Source organism: Fragaria vesca, linkage group LG1 (assembly GCF_000184155.1).
Source record: "Fragaria vesca subsp. vesca linkage group LG1, FraVesHawaii_1.0, whole genome shotgun sequence".
In the NCBI taxonomy this organism is placed as follows: Eukaryota; Viridiplantae; Streptophyta; class Magnoliopsida; order Rosales; family Rosaceae; genus Fragaria; species Fragaria vesca.
In genome coordinates this window covers 9,767,182-9,794,178 of record NC_020491.1, presented here as the reverse complement: position 1 = coordinate 9,794,178, position 26,997 = coordinate 9,767,182, and the positions used below count along the sequence as shown (strand labels likewise).

The 26,997-nt window shown below is 37.4% G+C and overlaps 5 protein-coding genes across 5 annotated transcripts; 4 read left to right on the top strand and 1 right to left on the bottom strand.

The window, feature by feature from the left end:
• Nucleotides 1–1,404: 1,404 nt before the first annotated feature.
• On the top strand, nt 1,405–1,899 carry LOC101297679. Its single transcript, XM_004289115.1, has one exon. The coding sequence runs from the start codon at nt 1,405–1,407 to the stop codon at nt 1,897–1,899; it is 495 nt and encodes a 164-aa protein (XP_004289163.1).
• Nucleotides 1,900–3,620: 1,721 nt separating this feature from the next.
• LOC101297388 (disease resistance response protein 206-like) lies at nt 3,621–4,106 on the top strand. Its single transcript, XM_004289114.1, has one exon. It carries the CDS (start codon nt 3,621–3,623, stop codon nt 4,104–4,106), a length of 486 nt encoding a protein of 161 aa, XP_004289162.1.
• Nucleotides 4,107–14,411: 10,305 nt separating this feature from the next.
• Nucleotides 14,412–15,001, top strand: LOC101297096 (transmembrane protein 97-like). Its single transcript, XM_004289113.1, has 2 exons — nt 14,412–14,738; nt 14,837–15,001. The coding sequence occupies exons 1-2, from the start codon at nt 14,412–14,414 to the stop codon at nt 14,999–15,001; spliced, it is 492 nt and encodes a 163-aa protein (XP_004289161.1).
• A 1,036-nt stretch (nt 15,002–16,037) lies between these two features.
• Nucleotides 16,038–17,501, top strand: LOC101313548. The gene is made up of 2 exons (XM_004287888.1): nt 16,038–16,492; nt 17,074–17,501. Exons 1-2 carry the CDS (start codon nt 16,169–16,171, stop codon nt 17,251–17,253), a joined length of 504 nt encoding a protein of 167 aa, XP_004287936.1. The 5' UTR covers nt 16,038–16,168; the 3' UTR covers nt 17,254–17,501.
• A 1,299-nt stretch (nt 17,502–18,800) lies between these two features.
• LOC101313248 (homeobox-leucine zipper protein HDG2-like) lies at nt 18,801–24,657 on the bottom strand. Its single transcript, XM_004287887.1, has 12 exons — nt 24,195–24,657; nt 23,482–23,720; nt 23,250–23,367; nt 22,915–23,103; nt 22,158–22,613; nt 21,452–21,553; nt 21,164–21,370; nt 20,889–21,063; nt 20,489–20,760; nt 19,638–19,733; nt 19,144–19,545; nt 18,801–19,052 (listed from the first exon to the last, which is right to left on the bottom strand). The coding sequence occupies exons 1-11, from the start codon at nt 24,297–24,299 to the stop codon at nt 19,183–19,185; spliced, it is 2,322 nt and encodes a 773-aa protein (XP_004287935.1). The 5' UTR covers nt 24,300–24,657; the 3' UTR covers nt 18,801–19,052; nt 19,144–19,182.
• Nucleotides 24,658–26,997: the final 2,340 nt, after the last annotated feature.

The window sequence follows — 26,997 nt, the reverse complement described above, 5'->3', positions numbered from 1 at the left end:
GGGGCATACTTCGTCCATTATTGATTGGTTTTGGATGTTAGTTTGATTTTTTTATTTTTTTTAACAAGGATCAACACGGTATTCTTACATGCTTTTTAGGCCTATAAACTAATTCACGCTGAGGTATCATGTTAAGGGATGTATGTTAAGACGTTTTCTTCCCACTGACCACCAAGAATATATATATGTTACAAACTCGACCACATGTGGTTATGTTAATTTGAATTTCAAATGTGATTATTGGTAATTCGTATCTTTTGAATATTAATTTTAGTTTTCCGACAAATTAGTAACTCTTAGGGAAGAGTTATATCTCAATAGAAGCTAGTGTACGTCATACCAATTCCGAAAGATATAACAACTTCTATTTAAAGAAAAGGTTCTCTGCATATAAATTGTATACATTTCCAACTCTCTACTTCTTTTCGACAAAAACCTATCTCTTTCATTTTCTTATTTTTCACGCTATAGACTATAATGGTGTAATTGTAGTCTCTAGAAATCTTGAGTCCCTTGAAAACATTCAACCAAGTGTTTGGTTGATCTTCGTAAGTGCAAGACATTGATTAACAATAACAAGTTGATAGGCCACATTATATCCATAAGGGTAATTTACATAATTAACCTCTCCGCACACAAGTAATTCATGGGAATAATATAGTTCAAAAGAGAGCATCGCTATAACATGCCTTAAAGCGTTAAATTTTTTTCAAATTTTTGTAATTCACAAACTGATATTTCTCTTTTCTCCAACAATTATATAAAAGAAATGAGAAAACGACGATCAATTGATGAGATATATCATCTTACTAGTTTTGAATTTGAATAGACTTTTATATATAGATATATGTTTCTTGTTAAAGACACGTTGTCTCTTTAGTTGTACTGTCTGAGTACTTTTAATATGATTAATTACTTCACTAAGATAGAATTAATCTTGTCTTGTGAGTATGATAAAACATCATGTATCCAAAATGTACAAATTAATTTCAGAAATTGTTTTCTAACATGTATAAATCCAAGCGACTCATTTTGATATGTCACTATAGAGATTACTATGTTAAGAGTTTACCAACACGTACTCTTCTCTAGCTGCCTGTGTTACACTTTTAGCTTCCAGTAGACGTTACTTGTAGATTCTGATGCTTAAACTACTATCAATTTGTCCTTAACTAATCATCATATGCAGTTACATACGTACGGATACACCCTTAGTTCTTACTATAAATAAGAACCATAACCCACTTGAAATATCACAATTCACAAAGCGTTAATAGTTCAATTTACAAGTTCTTTCCTGAAAATCTACCTAGCCTTATCAACCTCCTGGTTTTCCAAATGGCTTTACCAAGTCTGACGACTCATCTCTCTCTCATAAGCCTAGTGTTTCACCTCGTTCTACCTATGACTGTATGTTTGGCTCAAGCTGCTGCACCTGTTGAGCAATATGGATATGAATATGTGCTTAATCTCTACCTTGTTGAAATATATGGTTGCAATGCCACAGTGAAACCGGTTGCAGGTGTTTCCGGAGAGTTTTGGTCCCCGGCCACCTTTGGAACAATTCTCGTTGGTGATAACCCACTGGTTGAAAAGCCAAGCCCATACTCGCGTAGAGTCGGCCGAGCCCAAGGCGTGGTGGTGGTGGCATCTAAAGACGGAAGGTACAACTATGAAACCTCCTCTCATAGGTTCACAACCGGCGAGTATAACGGCAGCACGTTAGAGACACGAGGAACATTCGACAGGCTATCCGGGGAACCTAGCGAGCTCTTGATCGTAGGAGGTACAAAACAGCTTATGGGTGCTAGGGGAATTATTATTCTTCAAGCCCTTGTTCAAGCTTATAACTACACAGTTTTTCAAGTCACCTATAAGTTTTCACTTCTCGTCAACTGACCACCTTTTATGATGGATTTGGAAATCTCCATCATTTTCAGTTGTTGATCAATCAATTGATCTTGGATTGGGTGCTTATACTATAGTTCTATAGTATATAAATGGCTAGAATAAATGAACAAAGTGCTCTTATATATGGAGTAGTTGTTGATCACTTGTTTCAATGTTGTAAGTACATGTCTAATATGAGTGTTTAAAGCCATGACATGCACAATATAAAGTATGTAAACGTATGTGCATGTTGCATGTTTGTAATGGACATTTCTTTTTCTGTCAATGAAAAGGTTCTCTATATTATATACGTTTCAAACTCTCTATTTCTCTTCGACAAAACCTATATCTTTCATTTTCTTATTTTTCACGGACAAAATCAATAGACTATAATGGTGTAGTTGTAGTCTCTAAGAATTTTGAACCCTTTAAAAACTTTCAATTAAGTATTTGGTTGATCTTCATAAGTGCAAGACGTAGATCAACAACATCAAGTTGCTAGACCTCATTATATACATGAGATTAATTTGCATAGTTAACCCCTTTGCACACAATTAGTGGGAAAAAATATAGTTTTTTTTTCGAGGTAAACTTTCTATAATAAATAAATCAACGTTAAAACCTTGGGTTTTTGGTGGTGGATATAAATTTTTCACTTTCCTCCCGACCTAAACCAGATATTGCAGTGGACAAGAACCGCGAAAGGTTCAACCGTAACCTAACTTATTCCAGAAGCCTCGATACATCCTTACAGTCAACCTTAAGAAAAACTAACTCTTTCAAACATTATATGCCAGTGTTGCTATTACATGCCTTAAAGCGTTAAGTTCTTTCATCCATAACTCACAAACTGATATTTCTCTATTTTCCAACTATTATATAAAATAAAATAAAACGAGTAAACGATGATCAATTGAGGACATGAAAAATTCTTCTATGTACGACGTGCAAATAGACTGTGTAATCTTAACTATTTCAATGTTGGGATCCCCCTGCATGTCTAATAATGTCACATATCCTGACCGTTTCTGACATGACATATATCATCTTACTAGTTTAGAATTTGCATTAAGACATTTATATAGAGATGTACGTTTTCTTAAGAGATATACGTTTCCCGTTAAGGAAACGTACATCTCTTCAGTTGTATTGTTTGAGTACTCTTACATGATGTACTTCACTAAAAGATACGTACTTAAACTTGTCTGGTGATACGATAAAACATCAGATATCCAAAACAAAATTATTTTAGAAATTATTTTCTAAAATGTATAAAACCAAGTGACACATTTTGATATGTCACTATCGAAATTACTATGTTAAGAGTTACCAACACGTACTATTCTCTGGACTCTGGCGACCTGTGTTGTTACACTCTTGCATTGCATTCTGGTGGACGTAGCTTAGACTTCTTTTATCCTATTGATGCTTTTAGTAAAAGAACCGTTGGCATGGTAGACTTTGATGTTTAAACTAATCTCCATTTATAATATACATTAAACACGTACACGTAATATCTCAATTCATACTACGTATATTAAGAGCCATTTCTCACTTGTAAAATCACAAAGCATTAGTTCAGTTTACAAGGTTATTTATTCTGAAAAACTGAAAATCTTCCTAGCCTTAGTAACCTCTCGGTTTCTCAAATGGCTTCCAATTTTATACCAAGGTCGACCACTAATACTTATCTCTCTCGAACCAGTCTAGTGTTTCTCCTCGTTCTGCTCATGACTATATTTTTGGTCGAAGCTGCACATATTGAGCAGTCCCGGTTTGAGAGGAATTTCGAGCTGAAGTACTACGCCATTACTACCCGGTCTGGTCCGAATGCCACAGCGGTAGCTGTTGCAGGTGTTTCGGGACAGCTTTGGTCCCCGAGCACCTTTGGATCAATCATCGTTGTTGATGACATGTTGCTTAAACACCCAAACCCATACTCGCAAAGCGTTGGCCGAGTCCAACGCTTGGTAGTGGCGGCATCAATAGATGGAAGGTACAACTATGTCACCCTCTCTGCTATATTCACAAGCAACGAGCACAATAGCAGCACGTTACAGGCACAAGGAACATTCGATAGGGCTTCCAGGGAACCTAGCGAGCTCTCTATCGTAGGAGGTACAGGAAAGTTTAAGCGCGCTAGTGGAATTGCTATTGTTCAAACATATGACTTCTTACTTTTTCAAGCCATCTTCAAGTTTTCACTTCCCAAATGATCATATGTATGATGGATTGGCCCCGATTGGGAAACCACAATCAATTGGTTTTAGAATGGGGTGCTTATACAAATAATACTATAATTATGTATATAAATGGCTAAATAAATTAATGAACAAAGTCCTCCTATATGGAGCAGTTGTTCACTTGTTCTTGATTTCGTGTATAAGTAGTACTCGTCTAAACTAGACATGGAGTCATCGACAAAATAAGATGTATGCACGCATGTTAATAAATCTTAATTGATGTTTTATTTTTTTTTTTATTGAGATGTGAAATTCATACATCCTAAATTGTAATCGACACACCTATTTTTCATTTTTAGTAATCATTCTCATATAAAAACATAATTTAAGTTACTAAAAATGGAAAGTGAGTGTGTTGATTACAATTTAAGGTGTGTGGATTTCACTTCTCTTTTTTATCTATTTTGATTCAAACAAATGGATATCGTAGCTAGACTTACCTTGCTATCGACCTCTTCAATATATACTTTGATCATATTACTTGATTTACTTCACTAAAAGATGCTCGAACATGTCTCGTCAACTCTTGTGCAATATAAACAGGGATGTGAAATCCACACACCCTTTTTCTTTTTTTGGTTAACACATTCACAAAAAGACAAAAATTAAGTCACTAAAAGACAAAATTTAAGTTACCAAAAAAGAAAAGAAAAAACGTGTAGATTTCAATTTAGAGTGTGTGGATTTCACATCTCTATAAGAGCAAGTTCACCTGTTAGGTTAGAATGAATACAGTAACCTGAGTCACTGTGACTGGGCAGCAATTTCCATCCGTTTAAAATGTGAGATTGCTGTCACGTGGCAGTGACTGTTTATTGAATTTTAAATTACATTTTTACATGCAATTAATCGTTTTATGTATAAATAAATAGTAATTTATATATATTATATGACATATTAAAATTAATGTTTTTATTTCATGACATTTAAGTAACAAGTCAAGTTTAAAAAATACTCTTATTTGATATTGTCTAATGAAAAACACAATCTAAATTAACTAGGCATATGTAAAATTAGCTATCAATTCACACAGTATAAATTTATTTATTTTTACAAATTTTTTCTATAAAATTATAAATAAAAAAAGAAAAAACCTTAAACTTTCTTCTCTGGGCTGCCGTATTTCTTCTTTGGGCACCCATATTTCTTCTCTGGGCTGCCGACGGCGACCATCCACCTTCGCACGATGCCGCTCCGCACGCACAGCAGCAAGCAGCGCAACTCCAGCCTCCTCCGCACAGTTCGTCGTCACAGTCTCCCTGTCGTCATCACACAGGCGTCTTCCTTCGCTGCAGTTCGTCCGTGCGTGAAACGCAGCTTCTAGGCGCGTCGCTTGGTGGAGGCTTCATTGCTGACGCAAGCCGACACAAGCCACGAGCGTGGGCTGGGCTGATGTGGATCAATCTCGCCTGGGTCAGTCTTCTCCTCTCACCTGGGTTGGATATCTCCCCAACAAAGTGTCCTAGGTTAGAAAATGAGTTATCTCATTTTATGGGTGGAAGCAAAAAAAATTGGGCTGTGTTGCTTTGCCTATATGGATCTAACCTGGGTTGGATTTTTTGCTCACCGGTGGACATGCTCTAATTAAATAAACATCACATATCCAAAACAAATTATTTGCAGAAATTAGTTTCTAAAATGTATAAATCCAAGTGACACCTTTTGATATGTAACTATCAAAAGTATATATTGAAAGTTTACCAATATATACTCTTGCTTCATGTCTTCGCTAGCTACTCGCATTAGACTCTTGCCTCCGATGGAAGTTACTTGGACATCTTTTATCCTCTTGTAGTTTTTTGTAAAAGAGTTGTTCGTAGACTATGATGCTTAAACTACACTCACCATTTATCATATACAGTTATACACATACTGATACACCTTGGTTCGTACTATAAATAAGAACCATAACCCACTTGAAATATCATAAAGCATTACTACTAGTTCAGCTTACAAGTTCTTCCCTGAAATCTACCTAGCCTTCATAACCTCCTGGTTTTCCAAATGGCTTTACCAAGTCTGACGACTCATCTCTCTCTCGTAACCCTAGTGTTTCACCTCGTTCTACCTATGACTGTATGTTTGGCTCATCAAGCTACTGCACCTGTTGAACAATCTGGATATGGAAACGAGATTGAGTTTACTGTCTACCTCATTGAAATATTATATGGTCCTAATGCCACATCGAGACGTGTTGCGGGTATTCAAGGACAGTTTTGGTCCCCGTCCACCTTTGCAACTATTTCCGTTTCTGATCTCCTAGTGGTTGCAGAGCCAAGCCTATACTCGCGAGAAGTTGGCCGAGTCCAAGGCCTGGCAGTGGTGGCATCAAAAGACGGTAGCTACAATTATCAAACCTCCTCTTTTATATTCAGTGAGTATAATGGCAGCACGTTAGAGACACAAGGAACATTCGACAGGGTTTCCGGCGAACCTAGCGAGATTGCCGTCGTAGGAGGTACGAAACAGTTTAGGGGCGCTAGGGGAATTAATATTCTTCAATTGATTGTTCAAGCTTCTTACTACAGAATTTCACAAGTCACCTTTAGGTTTTCAATTCCCATATGATGGATTTGGAAACCTCGCTCCAACCATTTTCAATTGTTGATCAATCAGTTGATTTGGATTGGGGTGCTTATACTATACTTCTATATAAATTGCTAGAATAAATGAACAAAGTGCTCTTATATGGAGTAATTGTTCAATTGTTTCGTGTTGTAAGTACTTGTCTAATATGAGTGTGTAAGGACATGTACAAATAAAGTATGTAAACGTACGTGCACGTTGCATGTTCCTAATGAACTTTTATTTTTCTGTCAACGAATGATTTTAAATAAATAGACAACTTGAATGGGATGCTGGCCGGAAAGTCGTGGTACAATACCACTTGCTTGGTCTATATATGACGCCTCTATGTTCACCGGCCACCATGGTAAAATTATTTTTTAATTTATTTCCTTCATTCAAACAGATTGCTGTTAATTTGATGTCTAAATTGGTTGTTTCAAACCAATGGCGCGCTATATATGGCGTTCATAAAAGCTGAAAGAAGACAGTAAAAACTTGACAATGATTCCCTATTCACCAGCTGCCATGGGTTCATCACCTATATAATTAATTAGCTGCAACTGATCTGCTAATTAAGGTTGCAAAAAATAAAAGCTCCAAACATATATATCTTTAAATTGGTTACTAAGAACCTAGCCATGCAGCTTATATATGTATCCTACTGAATACCCAACTAATCTCTAAATTAAACTTCACGTACCGAAGCATGCTTTGCAGAAAATAATTAAGAAAAGCATGGTATTGTAATTTAGAGTTGTTTTCAGAGCTCTCTAATTAAGCTTGACTTTATATGGTTGTCTGATTAATAGCAAATCTGCTTATTTTCGGGGGAAAAAAAAAACTTTCCGAGAACGTACAGTAGTTAGTAGTTACTATCTCCAAGATCCCTAAATCCCTAATATAATTTCCCTTCCAGTCAGATAGGAAACAACAACAAAATTAACCAATCAAGCCCAATTTTGAGCCAAAAAAAAAGTGTCAGCGAAGCTAGTGCTTGGTGTCATCTGTGGTGCACACTCACTTTCTTCTGCCTCAGTTTCTTCATCATAGCAGATGCGATGTTAATGAATAACAGAGTCAGATAGTGAAGACAGGGGATATAAAATTTAACAGTTTAACCCGGAAGAAGTTGCATTTTACCTACGTAAGTAGAACACCAACATGTATAATATAAAAGGAAATAACTGTAAACATGCATGCGAGTGATGGACGATCAGATAAGGGGTGAGATATAAACCACACCATGCTATAACATGCATGAACTGCACACTTTACACGAGTATATTTCCAAGGATACGATGGATCAGAGAGCCTTAATTAACAGTATAGCTATCATCTCCAAGTCCCAGTTTGGCATCACAGATTCACGGTGAGGCACAAGAGAAGCAAGTTAACTGAACCAAAAGTAGCACCTGATTCTGATCGATCGAGCCAAAGAAATTGGTTCTTTTTCTGATGCTAATTGATCGCCACACTCTTTCTCACTTCATTACAATGACGATGTCACAGATGGTCAATCAACGAGCAGTTAGTTCTGCCTTCTAATCCTCTTTCGCGAGCGGATGCCGGAGTACAAGAATCAGTCTGTCAGCGAGTTTCGATGACATGCAATTGCGTTTGCGCCCCTTGTCATTTTGGTTGATCGACCTTGATCATATTACTTGATTTACTTCACTAAAAATATACTTGAACATGTCTCCTGCAGTATGAGAAAACCTTGCATATCCTAAACAAATCATTTGCAGAAATTATTTTCTAAAATGTATAGATCCAAGTGACACCTTTTGATATGTCAGTATCAAAACTATATGTTGAGAGTTTAACCAATACTCTTGCTTCATGTCTTCGCTAACTACTCGTATCAGACTCTTTCTTCCAATGGAAGTTACTTGGACGTCTTTTAACCTATTGTAGTCTTTTTGTAAAAGAGTTGTTCGTATACTTTGATGCTTAAACTACTCTCCACTTATCATATACAGTTATACACATACTGATACACCCTTAGTTCCTACTATAAATAAGAGCCATAACCCACTTGAAATATCACAATTAAAGCATTATCACTTCAATTTAATTACAAGTTTTTTGCTGAAAATCTTCCTAGCTTGAAATATAACCTCCTGGTTTTCCAAATGGCTTTGAATACTCATCTCTCTCTCATAACCCTAGTGTTTCACCTCGTTCTCCCTATGACTCTATGTTTGGCTCAAGCTTCTGCACCTGTTGAGCCATCTGTATATGGAAACGAGACTGTGCTTCGTTACTACACCGTTAGTATATTATATGGTCCCAATGCCACAGCGAAACCGGTTGCAGGTATTCAAGGAGAGTTTTGGTCCCGGACCACCTTTGCAACAATTTTCGTTACTGATCTCCCTCTGGTTGAAGAGCCAAGCCTATACTCGCAAAGTGTTGGCCAAATCCAAGGCTTGTTGGTGGTGGCATCAAAAGACGGAAGGCACAACTATGAAACTTCCTCTATTATGTTCAACGAGTATAATGGCAGCACGTTAGTGACACAAGGAACACTCGAGAGGGTTTCCGGAGAACCTAGCGAGGTTGCGGTCGTAGGAGGTACCAAACAGTTTAGGGGCGCTAAGGGAATTAGTACTGTTCAAGTAATTGTTAAAGCTTCTTACTACACGATTTCACGGGTCACCTTTTGGTTTTCAACTCCCATATGATGGATTTGGAAACCTCGCTCCAACCAATTTCAATTGTTGATCAATCAATTGAGTTTGGGTTACGGTGCTTATACTATACTTCTATATAAATCGCTAGAATAAATGAACAAAGTGCTCTATATGGAGTAAGTGTTCACTTGTTTCGTGTTATAAGTACTTGTCTAATATGAGTGTGTAAAGACATGTACAATATAAAGTATAAAGCATGTAAACGTACGTGCATGTTAGCATGTTCTTATTGGATTTTGAGAAATTCTCCGGTGCGAAAGGCCGTGCCACGTGTCCGTGCGACCGGCTGATAGTCGTGCAAAACGTGTTTTTTTTTTTCACAACAGCCCGCAGCAGCCGCTGCGTTCTCCTCCGGAGAAGCTTCTTCTACCTTTCTTTGGAGAATCTTGGCTCGTTGGAGCTCCGGGAGCGAATGGAGGGGAGAGGAGAGGGATCCGGAGAGGTGGAGAGGAAGAAGAAGACGGAGAGAGGAGGGGTAGGGTTTCGGAGGGTGTGGCGGTCGCGGAATTTGGGGCTGGAAATGAGGGAGAGCAGCGGAGGAGAATCTGCGTCGTGGTTGGCGATGGTTTCAGCCGGTGAGGGTGAAGAAAAAATAGAAGAAGCTTCGTCGAAGGAGAACGCAGCGGCTGCTGCGGGATGCTGTGAAAAAAAAGAAACACGTGTCGCATGACCGTCAGCTGGTCGCACGGACACGTGGCACGGCTGTCGCACCAAAATATTTCTCTTGGATTTTTCATTTTTCTGTCAATGAATGATTTAAATAAATGGACCCAACTACATATATATAAACCACCGTGAGCCCAAAATCACTTTAGAGTTTAGTTTAGAGCAGTCTGACTGGATTCTGCAACTCTACTTCAATTAATGGATATCTACTTATCTAGTGTTGAGATATAAATCCTATATTAGGAATATGAAACATTGCATGTAAGTTTATAAGGGTTTGAATATTTTCATCCATTGTCAATTGATTTTAGATGTGAATCACAAACTACTTTATCATGGTATCATAGGCGGGTTACCCACGTCCACGTGTGATGCTTAATGGTCACACGAACTCCACGTCACTCTAAATGTTGTCCATGTGTTAGGCTTGAAAATTCGTCACACGTACGGGAAAGTGTTGAGATATAAATCTCACATCGAAAAGATAAAACCTTGCATACAGTGTTGGGATTTTAACCTCACGAATGAACCGAGATTCAAAAACAGACACCCGATAACACCACAATAAAGCTGAATAACAAACAAAGATGAAAAGAACAGTTGACACGAGATTTAACGTGGTTTGGCAAATTTCATGCCCACGTCACCCCAAGATATTGCTCTTTCACTATGAGGGTAAAACTAGTACAAGATACATGAGTTAAATCTCATAACCCAAATCTCTAACCCTTGTACACCCTCACTCATAAAATACCCAAGAACACGATACCTCACCTAAGAGAATTTCCCTCTTAGCACTTTTTTCTCTCTCACTCTCATGCACAACCCACAAGCTTGCTTCTATGCTTGTCAGATGCTTATTCGATGCAAACTTGCTTGCATACTTCAAATGGCTTCCATGCAGCCAATTTATAGGCAACATCTATTCATGTGAAAAAGGCAACTCCTTTTTCTTCCTTCCTATTCACTTTTCTGCTAGCACACCATATATAGAAGACTTCCTTATACCTTCAATTCCACAAACCATTTATCGCTTTGTAGCTATAGCATAGCTAGCTATTCATCCATGTCAATATTTGCTGCATCAAACTATCACATGGTTCCTTGTTGCATAAGAATGAATCACCAATCTCAACATGTAGGTTTATAAAGATTTGGACCTCTTCATCCATTGCCAATTGATTTTGGATGTGAACCACGTATTATTTTATCATCCAGAAGATTAACATGTATAATCTAATAAGAAATGGGTGGAAAACATGCATGAGAGTGTGATGGATGATTAAACAAGTGCCATGGTGGGATATGAAGCACCCCGTGACATGCTACAATATATAAAAGAACCGCACACTTTGCACGACTAGCTTAGTTTCCAAAAGATCGGATCGATCAAAGAGCTTTGACTATAAAGTGTTAAGAGTAATTGTCGTAAAACAGTAAAACTTAGTCTAGTTTTACTGTTTGGCTTGAAGAAGAAGAAAGCTAGATTCATAGGTTGATTGAAGTATTTGATAAGATTTACAAGTAGTTGATGTGCTTCGAAGTCTTGTATTTGTATAATTTCTGTTCGATTACAGATTTCTACAAGTTTTAGTTGCTGAATTAGAAAAGTGTGAAGTTTGTTGAGATATGCCAGAAATTGAAACCCTAGAATTTGGGGATTTTACTCCAAGTGCTCTCTTTGTTATGTTTTGGTGTTTCTTCTAGTTGTTGATTGATGAAAGATTGGTGAAACAAGCTACAATTGAACTTTTTCTTAGATTACATGCAATAGGATTTGTTGATCGTTGAAGCGACTCTGTTTGCAAGAAGTTTTAGCTATAGTGAAGATTTGAATTTGCTACTTCAAGTTGCTTAGACATTTGTTACAAGTTAGTCATACTAGAAATTTTTGGAAGAGCTTTGGTCACTCGCAGTCCTTGTCATTGGCTTCTTATCATCTACTTGATCTTATGAAACCAGTGAACTGAAATGCATTGGTAGTATTTCGAAAGAAATTGCATAAAGCTAGACATTGTTGGAGTATAGTGTTGTTCATCAGTTACTCATTGGAGTTCTATAGTGGTGATGGCATTTCACTTAGTCAAGACATTACTGTGTTGCCTGTCATCATGGATAACAGTGTTGAGTTAAGCAAGTGTCTGCTTTCCAATTTCTGCAATCTCATTCGTATCCGCTTAGACAAATCTAACTATGTCACATGGAAGTTTTTAGTAGAAATATTGTTAAAGGGTTGTGGCTTGATGAGATATATCGACGGATCATTCCTTTGTTCTCTAGAGTACATAAATATGGAAGAAAATGAGGTTGCCACTGATATGACAAAGAAGTACATGAATTGGGTGCAAAATGACTCTACCATTTTGTCTATACTTGCTGCTACTTTGTCCAATGATGCTCTCTCCTTCATTATTGGAAGCAAGTCTTCTAAAGAAATTTGGTGTCGGCGTAAAGAGAAATATGTTGATGATTCAAGGTATAACATAATGAATCTCAAAAACTCCTTATACAAAATAAAAAAAGACTCAGACTCTATTGACAGGTACTTATTTAGAGTGAAGTCAATATGTGATCAACTTGCTACAATGGGAGTTTATATGGATGATGAAGATATTGTGGTCTCAGTTCTTAATGGTTTGCCTTCAAGGTTTGCTACCATAAAAACTGTTATAAGAATCAAAGCACTGAGCTCCTCTGTTTCAATGAAAGATTCAAGGTCTCTTTTGTTGATTGGTGAAGATGAGATTGAACAAACTTTGAAGTCTATTTCATTGTCTTTGGAGACTGCTATGGCTGCAATTAGTGATACGTCCAGAGGTAATGTTCAGTCTCATTCTTTGAATAGTACCTGTTTACATAGTTCCGAAATGGAGTATGCTGCTGTTATTTCAAACAGCAATGCTCTTACCAACAGCTCTTCAAAACTTGTTACTCAATTTGTCAACTCTACTCCCGTGCGTATATCTCTTGAGAGCCAATGTCCTGATGTTGTTAATGCCATGATGCAAAATGGAAACTTTGGGGTACCTCTTATGTCAAATAATGGTCATATGGTGACATCTACTCCCAATTTATCTGCTGGTTCGATTGTTGGGAATGTTGGTTCTATTGCTTATCCTCTTGGTTCAAGTGTTGTTCCAACAAGTGAAGCTCTGTGCAATGGCACAATTCCTCAGCCAAACACTAGTCATATTCTGCAAAATGGTGAGCCTTTGCAGTGATTCTCCACAACAACCTTGTGACCCCTCACATAAAATGAGCTCTACTAACAATGGAAATATCTTACAATCTGGTGCACGTCCTTCTACTCAAGTGGGTCAGTGAACTGGGTATTTCAGCTCCATTGTTAATGCTTGCAAGGGTTTTGACCCAAGAGGAAGAACTAGAGTTTGTTATCAGAATAGTGGGTGGAACAACTACAGAATTCACAACAGCACTCATGTTGGCACTTCTAGCTTATACGATACTTCAAGTGGGTTGAGGAATAAGAAGTTTGGAAGTCTCAATGGCAATAATTTCTCAAATGGAATTAGTAACATTCCCGAAGCCTGTCAAATATGCAATAGCAAGTGTCATATTGCTCAAGTATGTTCTCAAAGATCTGCTCCTCGACAAGTTGTTCCCTCTGGATCTTATATGCAGTGTCAAATTTGCATGAAGTCAGGTCATAGTGCAGCTGGATGCTTATACAGGCATACATATTCTTCTTAGCAACCAACTTATATCCTTGATGTTAGTCAAACTCATCCCTTGCATATTGGCACTGCCAATCCAGTTCTCTCTAAATGGCAGCAAGAAGTGTTTAAGGAAATTGAAGCTTTACCGGTGCAAGGCAATTGGCGACTCTTATCTACTTCTTCGGATCAAACTACATTAAATTGTAGGCGTGCCTCTTATCCTATGCAGCTATGCCAGTCACTGCCGCTTATTAATCCGGGTTGAAACCAATATTTTTGATCACTGTATTGCTTAAGTCTTTGGCTCTTTGCATTGTTAATGCAATCTGATGGTAGCTTCTCTCCCATCAGCTTGAGAGAGGGTGTTAAGAGTAATTGTCGTAAAACAGTAAAACTTAGTCTAGTTTTACTGTTTATCTAGAAGCCTTTTAGTAGCTGTACTGTATCTCTCTAATAGCTACAGGTATAATAGCTGAAGTCTTTCCCTTCCTCAAAAAACACAAGATAATAGATGCAAGATATTTTCTTTGATTCTCTGAATTCTCTCTATCTCTTTGCTTAAGCTTTCATAAAGCTGTCATCTCCAAGTCCCAGTTTGCCATCACATTGTGCCGCACAAAAACAGCAAATCAACTCAATCAAATTAAGCACCCGATTCTGAACGAGCGCAAGAAATGGGTGCTTTTCTGATGCTAATTGACGCCATACTTCTTTTCTTCTTCCTCCTAATGGCGACGGCGCCGATCGTCGACGCGCAGTTAGTTCTGCCTCTGAGCCTCTTTCCGGAGTGGATGGTGGAGTACAAGAATTGGTACGTCGGCGGGTTCAACGACTATTGCTATGTGGAGAAGCCTCATTTCTTTGTTGGTCTCATTTTGGTTGAGCTTGTATTCCAATGGCCCCTTGCCCTTGCTAACTTGTACGGAATGCTGGCCGGAAAGTCGTGGTACAACACCACTTGCTTGGACTTGGCCTATGGCGCCTCTATGTTCACCACCATGGTAAAATTATTTTTAATGTATTTCCTTCGTTACAAACCGATTGCTGTTTGATGTCTAACTTGCTTGTTCCTACATCTGTTGCTTGATGGAAATTGCAGGTCACAGCATTGACAGAGCTCATAGGTTCTGGCAAGGCATCGGATAAGTTGTTGCTATTGAACTACCCCTTTTTGGGGTTCAGTCTCTTGGCCATGCTTCGTGGGCTGCTCCGCCCATCAACAACGACTACTTCAAGCAAAGGTCACAAAGAGAAAAGGATTTAGATCAGATCGCGATCGAGAACACTTCTGTCATTTCTCATTGATTTGAAACTTGTTACGCACTATATTGAGATTTTTATAATCCATGCATATTCAGTAATTAAAGACTTCTAGCTAACCATTCCACTATGATGTTTTCCTTATATGGCGTCGTTAAGAAAAGCTGAAAGAAGACTATTCATCAACTGTCATGGGTTCACCTATATAAGCAGTAACTTATCTGCAAAGGTTGCAAAAAATAGAGGTCCAAACGTATCTTTGTTGGTTACTAAAAACCTAGCTAGCTTCTGTATACTGAATACCCAACTAATCTCTAAATTAAACTTCACGTACTGAAGCATGTTTTTTTTAGGTCAAGAAACTGAAGCATGTTTGCAGAAAAGTAAATTTCGCTGCAAAACCTAGCCACTCTCGGGGCAATTAACCCGGAAGAAGTTACATTTTACCTACACAAGTATGATGATTCTGGAATTCTGCCGGTCTGCCACTGTTGTGCAATATTATATATCAACTTATCTAGAAGATCAACATGTATATAATATAAAAGGAAATTGGTGAGATATATGAAGCAAAACCTGCAACGTTATCAAATAAAAATTATTTGATCCGCAAACTTTATGCGACTGGGTTTGTCTGTTGTACCGAATGGTACAACATGTCTTGTGATTAAAGGAAGTTCTCGGGGTGATGGTTGGTTGAATTTTTAGTCATAGAATTTTTCTATGTGACTGACTTAAAAATAAACAAGGATCCGATCGATCACAGTCTTGCCTACTTATAGTTGTTATATATCTTCAAAGTCAGAAATGGGTGCTTTTCTGATGCCAAGAGACGCCATACTCTTTCTCTACTTCATCATAATGGCCATGTCGCCGATGATGAACTCACAGTCGCAGCTAGAAATTGTGCATTGTTTACAAACTCAAAATTAAAAAAAACGAAAAAATAAAAATAAAAATAAAAAAGAAAACAGAAGGCCGTATGTACATAGAAAAAACGAACCAGGCGTATATATATATATATATGAAAAAGATCAAACGAAACGATTGTCGTCGAAATTCCAAAGACCCAATATTTAGCATCATCTTCCTTCCTCAGTTCCTCAGTGTCACAGAAACCCCAGAAGAGAAAACACAGACGCCCATAGCAATTACCTTCGTACCCTAAAAAATGGGTGCTCTGTTAAAGCTCGTGGACGCCGTACTCTTCGCCTTCTTCATCGTAATCGCGGTGGCGGCGCCGTTGATCGACGCGCAGACGTGTCTGTCTGAGAGTCTCTTCCCAAGCGTCTTGGTTGACCTCAAGAACTGGTACGCGCGTGAGTATGGCGACTATCTCTTTACCGAGAAGCCTCATTTCATCGTGGGACTCGTCTGGCTTGAGCTACTGTTTCAGTGGCCTCTTGCTCTTGCCAACCTCTACGCAATTTTGGCCTCCAAGTCTTGGTTTAACACCACCTGCTTGATCTATGGCGTCTCTGTTTTCACCTCCATGGTAAAGTTTTCATCTTTCTTACTTTTTACTTGTACCCAGTTAAGTTTTGTTCTAGATCTTGCAAGTTGGAAACTTTCTTTTTTAGTGTTTGGGTATTTTGGAGCTGTTTGGATTGATGCAAATGATGTAAAGATTACACATTGGTGACGCTTGTTATTTAAAATGTGAGAAACTGTGGTCTGAAATTACACATTGTTTGTTTCACTTGCTGTTAGCATCAGTTCAATTGTAACAACAAAATGGGGTAAAAGTTGTCAGCTCATTGTGATGGTGCATTTAGCCAAGATTAGCTAGAACTCCAGCATATGTTAGATTTATGTTTTAATCATCATTTGAGTATGCATTGGATTACAAACAGATCAATACTGTTACTGCCGGTTAAGGAATGTGTTGAAGTTGTAGACTTGACAAGTTTTCCATAATATTACTTATGATGATGAGGATATTATATTCGGGATTTGAGGGGTGGAGATCTTCTATTTTCTGGGAGTCCGAAATGTTGAAGTTCTGCTTCATATTGGATTGTCTATCTCTGCAACTTTCTTTTTGTTTAATATTTCTTTGCTTTTGTGAAATTTCAGGTGACTATATTGTCGGAATTGATGCAGTCCGGTAAGGCTTCTGATAAGCTGTTGTTTATGTACATCCCTTTCCTGGGGTTGGGTGTTTTGGCCATACTTCGTGGGCTGGTGACACCTTCCAGGACGACTAGTTCAATGATCGGCAAGAGACCTATGTTGGGCAGGAAAAAGAAGGCTTGAGATACACAACTCACTAACTCAGACTTTGTAATTCTATCGTCATTTTGAGAGTTTCGTATTTGTCATTTTTCTGATTGAAATGTGCATTGTGTTGGTGACCTCACTCTTTTGATTAACTGATCTTATGAATGAAATATGTTTACAATTCGATTCATTGGTAGTGCTATCTATCCAGAATCTGATCAATTCGCTCTGTGACCTCAATCTATTAATGAAACTATTCTTATGAATGAATGGAAGATTTTTACAAATGGATTCATTGGTAGTGCCATATATCCAATATCTGATCAGTTTCATTTCTTTCCATTTTACATGTCTTCCTTTAATGCTCAACTCTTAAGAACTTGTACAGTATATGAATACTCTGGGTAACTGCTTTCATCTCCATTCTTATTAACATAAAAAATCCTTCTCTGATACACATATCTTCCTCTGAGATTTGAAATTTAGAACAGGTAGCATTTATAAACAGAAAATTAGATCTCTTTTCTAAATATGTTGATTGACATGAATCTCATATTGAGCTCCTCATCAGATCTGCAATTATCAGTAACCTTTGCTGGCAATTATAATTTACAAAATTACTTGTAGACGAGGCATGGAATCGGCTTTGGGGAGATGAAATATCCATGCTCTTCCAGGGTACTTCTTATGACATTCTTGTTAGTTGTTACTATCAAATGAGGAGACGAGTCCAAAGAAAAGGTGGAAAAAAAAAAGAGAGAATATAATAACACCAGGATGGGAAGCACTGATAATGCTGTAGTAGTGCAAACTTTTTTCCAGGCTGTTCTTGTAATCAGTTTCTCTGTAAGGAATTTAAAATTAAGATCTGATAGATCCTTGCATATGATGCCAGCTTCTATTAACATGTTCATATACCTAGTAAGTTTTACTCATTATTGTTCCCTTTTAATTTCATTCTCATTCATTTCCTATTTGTATCTGCAAGTACTGGGCTTCTTTGAAGTATGATATATCACAGATTTTCAATGTCAACCACTTTCATGCATTTTCCCTCTTTGTGATAAGTATTCATGTCCTCCTTTGTAACAAGTACCTTGAATTTATATCCCTCCTAGTACCTTGAATTTGTACTTCAACCATGTCATGGATTAGCTTACAAACACCAGCCATCAGCATGGTGAAAACTTTTTACTTTGTCTTTATTTTTCCTTGGGTAAATTAATTGAACATGAATTTTTATTATTTTCCTCTGACTTGCAAGCTTGCAATTGAATACAGAAATGACATTACTATGATGGCAGGTTGTAGTTGATACATTAAATGTAACCATATTGCTCAGAATTCACATCATGCTCTGACATCATCTGCTCAACTACCCAGCATCATTCAAGTGTAAGCATCTCTGGTATTTATTGTTCATCTTATGTCATTGGAACAAGACAGAGAAGTAGATAACATATAAAGCCACAAGAAACCCAGGTAAAACCAAATTTTCATTACCTTTCCTTTTGAAGAAAAAAAACATAACATGATGGAAGGAATATTAATTTCAAAAGAGCTTAAACCCCGCTTAATTGAGCCAAGACTATAATTCTGAGTACAAAGTTAACGAAGGTGAAAAGAAAGAAAATTACAACTCAGAAATAATTAAGGTTTAGTAGCTTAATTTTTGTCCTTGACATCGAGGAAGTCAATTCCCGAACCCCTCTAACTCTAATCCCTTCATTTGAAAAGGATCATGTAGGGTGCGCTCTTGACTTCTCCCCTCTTCTGGTTTAAGCTGAATTCCTCACCACCATCGTTGCTTCTTTCCTTTCCTTCCCTTCAGCTCCCTAAATACTTCGGCAAAATACAAACGATGATCAGTGTCGCTTCACATTAAATAGACAATAATAGGATAGCAAAAGTAAGATGATATATTACCTACATAAACAAAAACTGTGTTAAAACAGCAAGAGCTGATCAGGCTTCGTTGTCCAAGGACAATGAGGCCTTGATCCTCTCCACTGTGCACGCTATGAGGTTGTTGACTGTTGCCACAGACCCCAGGGACAGCTTTGCGGTGGGAACTGAATCCACCAGGATCTGGAAGGCAACAGTCAACAAGGACCCTCCAGATTCAGCTTCCCCGCTGTTGCTCCCGCTAGTTCCATCTGGGAGTATGGCGAACCCAGATGGTAGCAGGGCAACATAGTCCGGGTCACTGCCATTCAGAACGACATTCATGGCAACTATGTCCACAGGGGCATAGATGACATATGATGCCGTTGAGTCAGTGCAGCTTTCCTGCAGAATGAGCATGTTGCTCTGACTAGAATTGGCACTCTGCAAAATAAAATTTGATTTCATCAGGGTCAATGAAGTTAAGAGTAATGTACTGAATAACATCAACAATAAGAAGGAAGATATGAAGGTACATTTACACGAAGAAGTGACACGCAGTTCCCGGTGTCACGCCCGTTGGCTATGTGCGCCATTTCTTGCACAACGCCACCGTTGGAGAGGATATCCCACTGCATCAAACACGATAATGAAACATAATTGGTTAATTGAACTTATTCGTAGACTACTACGCTTTTATAGTCATATTTCAGCATATGCATATGGGTTTCTATATCTTGGATATTGAATTTTCACCCAGAAAATTCCTATGTTAGGTGGGATATGAAAATGATTTTCTTCCTTTCTCGCAGTTACTTAAAATGTGCATGGTTCCTAATGCTTGTTTTCCAATGTTAAAACTTTCTTGACATACCAGAATACTAACCATATGAGGCTATGAGGCCAATATGAACTACTAATAACATTTCCCAGATTTAGTTGTCTATATCAGATACATGACCGTAATCTTTTCTAGAAAGTAAAATAATCTAATCTTCTGGTCAGGTTGGAATGTAATCTTCCAAGTAAAGAAGGTTATTGAAAAGGCTCATGTCTTACATTTGGTCAGTGATACATGAATCTGCCTAGCAATTGCCAAACATATCCAAAATAACATTTCCCAGATTTAGTTGTTTAATCATATACATAGCCATAATATTTTTCTAGAATGGAAAATAATCTTCTCTTTTCTGGCCAATTTGAAATTTCTTCCAATTAAAGAAGGTTATTCAAAATATTCATGAATTAGTTTTGGTTTTTGATACATATCAGATGCACAAAATCCACATAACAATTGCTAAGCTTCTAAAATGTATGAATTTCATATTGTAAAAAGGCGGAAAACAAATTTGGTAACTCCAACATTAATGAACTGTAATTCACGTACCTCATTTCTGGAGTTCTCATCACGAAGGAACTCAAACACCTTTTTGGGAGGCACAGGAAGCCAGAATGAGGTAGCAGCGCTAAGCACAATACCCGGAGGCCTTCCTGGATCATCAACACTCTTTCGGGTCATCACACGAACATCATCAGCCCCTGTTCCAGACAATGTGGTCCATGTATGAGTGGTAGATGCACTCACTCCAGCACAGAAACTAATAACCATTCTCTCGGCCAGCTTCAGCATGCTCTTCCTCCCTTCTTGAGTTGTTATCACTAATCAACCACACAATAATGTCGATTAAATAAACCATCAATCTAAATTAAACCAGGGTTCGAAATAACTAGCTTCTAAACAATGGCATATCACTACACTTATCAGTTAAGTGTGATGGACTACATACCACCAACATCACCAGTAGGGATGTTTGTCGCCAAGGCGCTGGCAAGACGCTCACATTGGCGATCCAAGGTTGCCACCCATCGTTTTGCACCAAATGCATTCCCCGAGTTAACCAGTTGCTTGTACAGATTGTGAACACCTCTTTCATCCACCTCAACATGCTCAATCCAAGTAACCTAATGCAGGTACCAGAGTTTGAAACGTAATGAAATCTGATGCGAATTATCATACAAAAATACTGATGTACAGATCAGTGTTTAATCTTAATGGAACTACCTTTGAGTATCCATTTGGCATTTCTTGGATGAGACAACCAGAAGGTCTTCTTTGACAGGATTTCAGAGTAGATGTATAGCCGCGTTGGTTGTCCAAGGAGACATCAACTACTGCCCAAGTGCCATCGACATGCTGCTTACAGTACCTCACAAAATAACTCTCTCGAGTTGGAACCAATGGAGAAGGTACTTGGAATTCTGCTGTCATCTGCCAAATTACAGTACACATACATTAACGAGAACTGTTTGAATCATATAATGTATAAAACTATTTCAGCATTATGCATACCACTTGCAATGCTCCATTGTAATTTCCTGCTACTCCAGTTGATAGCACATCCAGTGTCATAGCTCTTGATACAATCCCCGAAAACACAGTTGACCATTGATTCTAAATATAGTAAACACACACACACACACACACAAAAAAAAAACACAAGTTATATAAGGTTTTCTATGTACTCAGATACGTCCCCTACCCTAAGCTATCAACTATCATACTGTCAACATCATTACTGAGAGTTCTTGATGAAAAACATGCTAGCATCGTATGTTCAAAAGATTGTATCTTAACTTTGTTTGAACACTAGATTTTCATTATTTAGATTTGGATCAATCTAAATATGACTATAGAATATTGCTAAATAGAAGAACAAGTATTTCATCATATGATTATTTGCTAAATAGAAGAACAAGTGTTTCATCATTTGATTTTCAAATATATATCGATCCAAGAATTTTACAATTGATACGACAATAAATTCTAATATTGTTAAGCCACGTGGAGTGATCTTATCAAATAATAAATATAATACGTGTTCAAACAATGCATCGATCTAAGAACATCAATCGTGCTCCTAAACCCTAAGCCTGCATCTAGAATATTGTTTCAACACATGAATATGAATAAATCAAAATTTTACAACATATAACACTTGCAACGATAAGAACATAATCCAAACATATAGGTAGTTTAATTGAATTAACAAACTTACCACATCCATGAGAATTTCAACAAGGTTATTATGGTTCATAATGACAACAGCACTCTCCCGCGAAGCTTCACATTTGAATCCAGATTGCTTTGGTACAATTCCTCGAGGAAATGTTCGAATATACTCATCCTCATTGAGCACAGTGGTTGATCCATCAATGCTATTCATCCACAAAGGTTCGCCAATTTGAGCCATTCGAATTAGCTCCTCCATCGCTTGAACTGCAAGCTCAATAATCATGGGCTTATCTGCCTCACTTGGTGCACCGATTGACCGCATAATGTCTCCAGAGGTATACATGTCTGAGTTTAATAAGAAGCCGTGAGGACTGGTTCCCATGTTTCCCACTCCAAGATCAAGTGGACTGCGGTGAGGTGGAACTGGTGAAGACATATGAGGATAGTTCCCCACTGGCTTGCCAACGTATTTAGCAGCAATTGCTGATATTCTATCAATCTGGAAGAATAGAGAAGTAGTTAATTGATTAGGAAAAGGAGATATATAAGTTTATCATTAAATCAATACGCATGCATAATATGATTCTGTAAATACAGAATAGGTAAAATAATCCCTAATCAAAAAGAATGTGGTTCAAATTCAAATTCCAAATTCTCTAATTTTCAACTTTGTTACTGGACAACCTCTTTCCTTATTGAGGTGTTAGACCAAAGAACCGGTGTGATGCAGTGAAAATTTTGTTCATGGCATATTGGCACGGTTGTCTTTGTGAGCTGGTTTATATTCTAAACGTACGTACCTCTTCTCTTAATCGGGCATTTTCAAGTCTCAAATGATGTTCATCGAATGACATCTCTCCAATAGCCGTTGGGCCTCCGCAATTAGGACATGATGCATTGCTCAGTGCCTCTCGATATCTCATGTTATCAGCTCTTAGCTTTTCATTTTCATTACGAAGGTTTGTGTTCTCATGCCTCTCGTGCTGCGTCTGCAAGACAAGAACAAACAACAGTAAATCAATAATATAAATTGGAAGAATAATGAAAAAGAAAAGATAAATTTCACACCAGAAATTAAATTGTGCAAGGAAATGAAATAATTTTATGTTTATGGTAAAGGACAAAAGTTATCTACCTTCATTTGGGTGCGCTTGTTTTGGAACCAAAATTTAACCTGTAAAGGTTCCAAACCTAACTCTCGACTCAGTTCCTTCCTTTGCTTGTCATCAGGGTGTGGACACTCCTTGAAGAAACTAAAAATCCAAAAGAAAAAACCAAGCAAATATTCAGAGGTCATTAATATTCTTAGACAATGATAATGAACTGCTTAATCAATTATTAACAAAACGCAGAGTTAAAATTATTACGCTTCCATTTCTTGGATCTGATGCTGGGTGTGACGGTGATACCGCTTCTTCTTGTTAGGGCGAGGGTCTTGTCCATCGTCGCCGGAGCCACCTCCTTCCAGGTTCTCGCTGCCAGATTTTGTAGCACTGTCGAAATCATCACCTAAACGTGCATTCAGCTCGCTTTCTGATGTGTTCTGAGTAGCTATCATCTCCAGTGGGTTTCCGAAATGACCTCCAGCTTCCATCATGTTTGCTGGCTGGAACAAATCCATAGCTAGCTCTTAAAGATTTTCTTCAAGCAAGTCTTTTTATTGTTTTGAAATCTAAAAAAAAACAGAAAAATGGGCACTCAAAAAAATGGTTCTGGAAAAACAGTACTATTTTTCCATTATATTAAAATGCTATTTAAAATATAAACAAAAGACGCGTTGAATTTACTAAGATCTCTGTCTTTGTGCCCTCACTGTGGCTCTCTGTGTTGTGTGGAAAACATCTATACAACTTTTTTCTTATATCGAGACGGATTTGCTTCAAAAGGAAATTATGGTCTACCAAAGGTCAAACCCATCAACGTTATTCGTTTCAAGTACTGTGGTCAAAAAACAAAGTTTCAAGATGAAAGTGAAAAATTAAATCCAAAAGGAGAAGAGAAAATAATGGATCAGACGTACCCGGATTTTTTTTTTTTTTTTTCTAGATAAAACAATTAGATCTAAAAGCACAGCACTGACCTGACCAAGAGTAAGTCCTGAAGATGATCCATACCCACCAAGATTTCCATTGCTTCCCATCATCGAAGGCATATTTCTCGCTGGAATCATAATACCGGCGGGCATATTTCAACACCCAGAAACCCTAGACTAGTACCTTAAAACACAGTGCATTTCTGGGGGGTTCTTTTGTGTAGGGCTAGCTAGATTGATATGAAGGGTCGTTTAAAGCTTTGAGCTAGAGTTGATTCTCTGACAGTGGTTTTGAGAAAAATGTGAAATTTCACAGGTTAACAAGAAGAGACAGAGAGCTGACAAAATAGTTTTGTCTTTGCAAAGGCCAGAGTATCTCTCACTCAAAAACCTATCTGGTTTAGTACTCAGTGAGGTAGAGAGAGTGTCCGAGGAGAGCAAATATATAGGGTTGAGTCGATGACAATTTAGGACACGGTTTTCTTGCCAGACCAGAATTCAATCAGAACCGAATGGATAGAGATGCAAAACGCCAACGAATATCTCGTTGTTTTTCACACCCAAGTATATCCTTATAAGCTGCAGTAACCTAAAATGAACAAAATAATCTGTTAGAAAAATATATTACAAATAAATCAAAAATACAGCAGGTATGAAAATGGAAACTTATTCTTGAATTAGCCCCATCAGCCATGAAGGTACCAGTAAAAATAAAATTGAAGAAATGATATAAACTTTGAAATATATATATACCTCTATCTGTTATATGATCTTCTTCTTTGGAGTACTTTCCTGCAAAGCTCTGGGCAGGGAACGTAGTTCAGATCTGACTTGCAGCCGGGAAACCACTGTTGGGTGCCACAGAAGTGGTTTTCCGGCGTACGGCTTTGGTGTGTTAATGTTTTATGGTAAGGATTAATATATAGGTTTGAAGTTGAAGTTGAAAAATAAGAGAAACGGATGAAGAAGAAGAAGAAGAAGAAGAAAAGGCAAAAGTGCAGTGATCGGATTCAAAGGAAGGAGAAAGAGGAGGCAGAGGGAGAAAAGTATGGCAGCGGGGAGTAATTGCAGAGCGTATTGAGAGGGTGCAAAGGCATTTAATGGTGGGAGAGAGAGATTGAGAGGTGTAATTGCAAGGAGAGAGAGGTAGGGAGTGAGAAAGAGAGAGAGAGAGAGCATTTTTATGGAGGTTTAATTCTTCCCCTAGGAGAAGTGTGTGGTGCAATGGATGACGGCTACCAAACCTCTACGTTTTCTTCTTCTCCAATCTATAATTTGCTCTAGTTTATGAATCTTTTACCACCAAAGTGATCCTATATATTCACATTTCAATTTAACTTTCTATTAGTAAAAATGGATTCCGGATAAAAATGAAGTAGCGAAATCAAAATAAAGATCAACCGCATTAATTTGATATTATGAGGTTCATGCACGTTCATATCGTAACGTATGTGATATGATCGCTCTTTTATAAGGAGCCAATATATTGATTATTGACATACAAATTATTATTATTGATATTCGTTATCAAATACATGTATGAGTGGATACTAGATAATTGTCAACCGTAGATAAATGTAAAATCTACTACAGTTCAAGAACAATCATCGTATAATCATGGACACATATGTATTATGAATTCGCCGAGTTAATATACTTAGATTAGGTTGATGAGGTGAATGTAAACGTGATTAACCTCAGGAAATTGTTATCGTTAGCATTTACTATGTAATCATGCTATTGATATAAAACTCCCTATGTTTCTCTTGGTCACAAAGAGGATGATGTATTGCAAAAGAATAGTGTCCTTAGCACCAAATCAAAAACTTAATTCGTACATGATGCTGTATCTAGAGAGATCTAACATCAACCCCGGTTTCAGATTTTGGAAATGAAATATAAAATTTGTATACAATTAATAACGATATATAGTATTGAAAATTTAAAGGTTCGGAAGTATATATTAGGTTTGCTCATCTAAGGGACAGTTTTAAGGGACTGTGAGGGACAATTGTATCTCAACTACATGTGTTCAATTAAAAAGCAGAATTAATAACAACTTTAAACTATGCATTTAATCTCAGTCGTCATATTCACTTGTCCCTCACAGTTCCTTAAAAACTGTCCCTTAAGTGAGCAAGTCTTTCAGAAGTATGTCTAAATGTTATTTCTTTATATTTACTCTTTATACAAGAATTTGTTTGAGCAATTTGCACCAAATAGATCAAAATTAAAGGTTGAAAACTCGTATACATGTGGCCTAAGGAAGCCAAAGCGTTTGACACAAAGTTTGCTTCTCTTGAAGTGTGGTTAAAACTTTAAAGTAACTGAAGTGAAAGAAGAGACGAGGCCTATGATGTCTTGAATGATATATTGAACATATTGAAACAAGCAGGGTTGTATTGAAACAACATTAATATATCAAACATTTGAATGAAATGTCTTTTAGTCTGAAGAAATTGAGCCATTTTCTTCTATAGTCAAATATTTTCTCATAGTTTTTTTCTAAAACAGTAGAGATCGATAGATTTTTAATTAACCAAGTGAGATTCTTTTTGTTATTGGGTACAAAAATTCAAATATTTAGACCTATACTCATTCATCTCGTGTAAGAAAATGAAAACATATACATAATACCATATCGAGCACTGGAACACACTCAATTTGGTTAAAAAGAATTTTTATTATGATCACATGCATCCCCAATACTAATGAAATTTGAACTCATGATACTAATACAATTTACACAAGTAGATTATAATGTTTGTCACACAACAGATAGACTTCTAGAAGAGCAATTCGTTTTTTTTTTTATTTTTTTGAAATATCTTCCACTGCTTCAAGTTCTTAT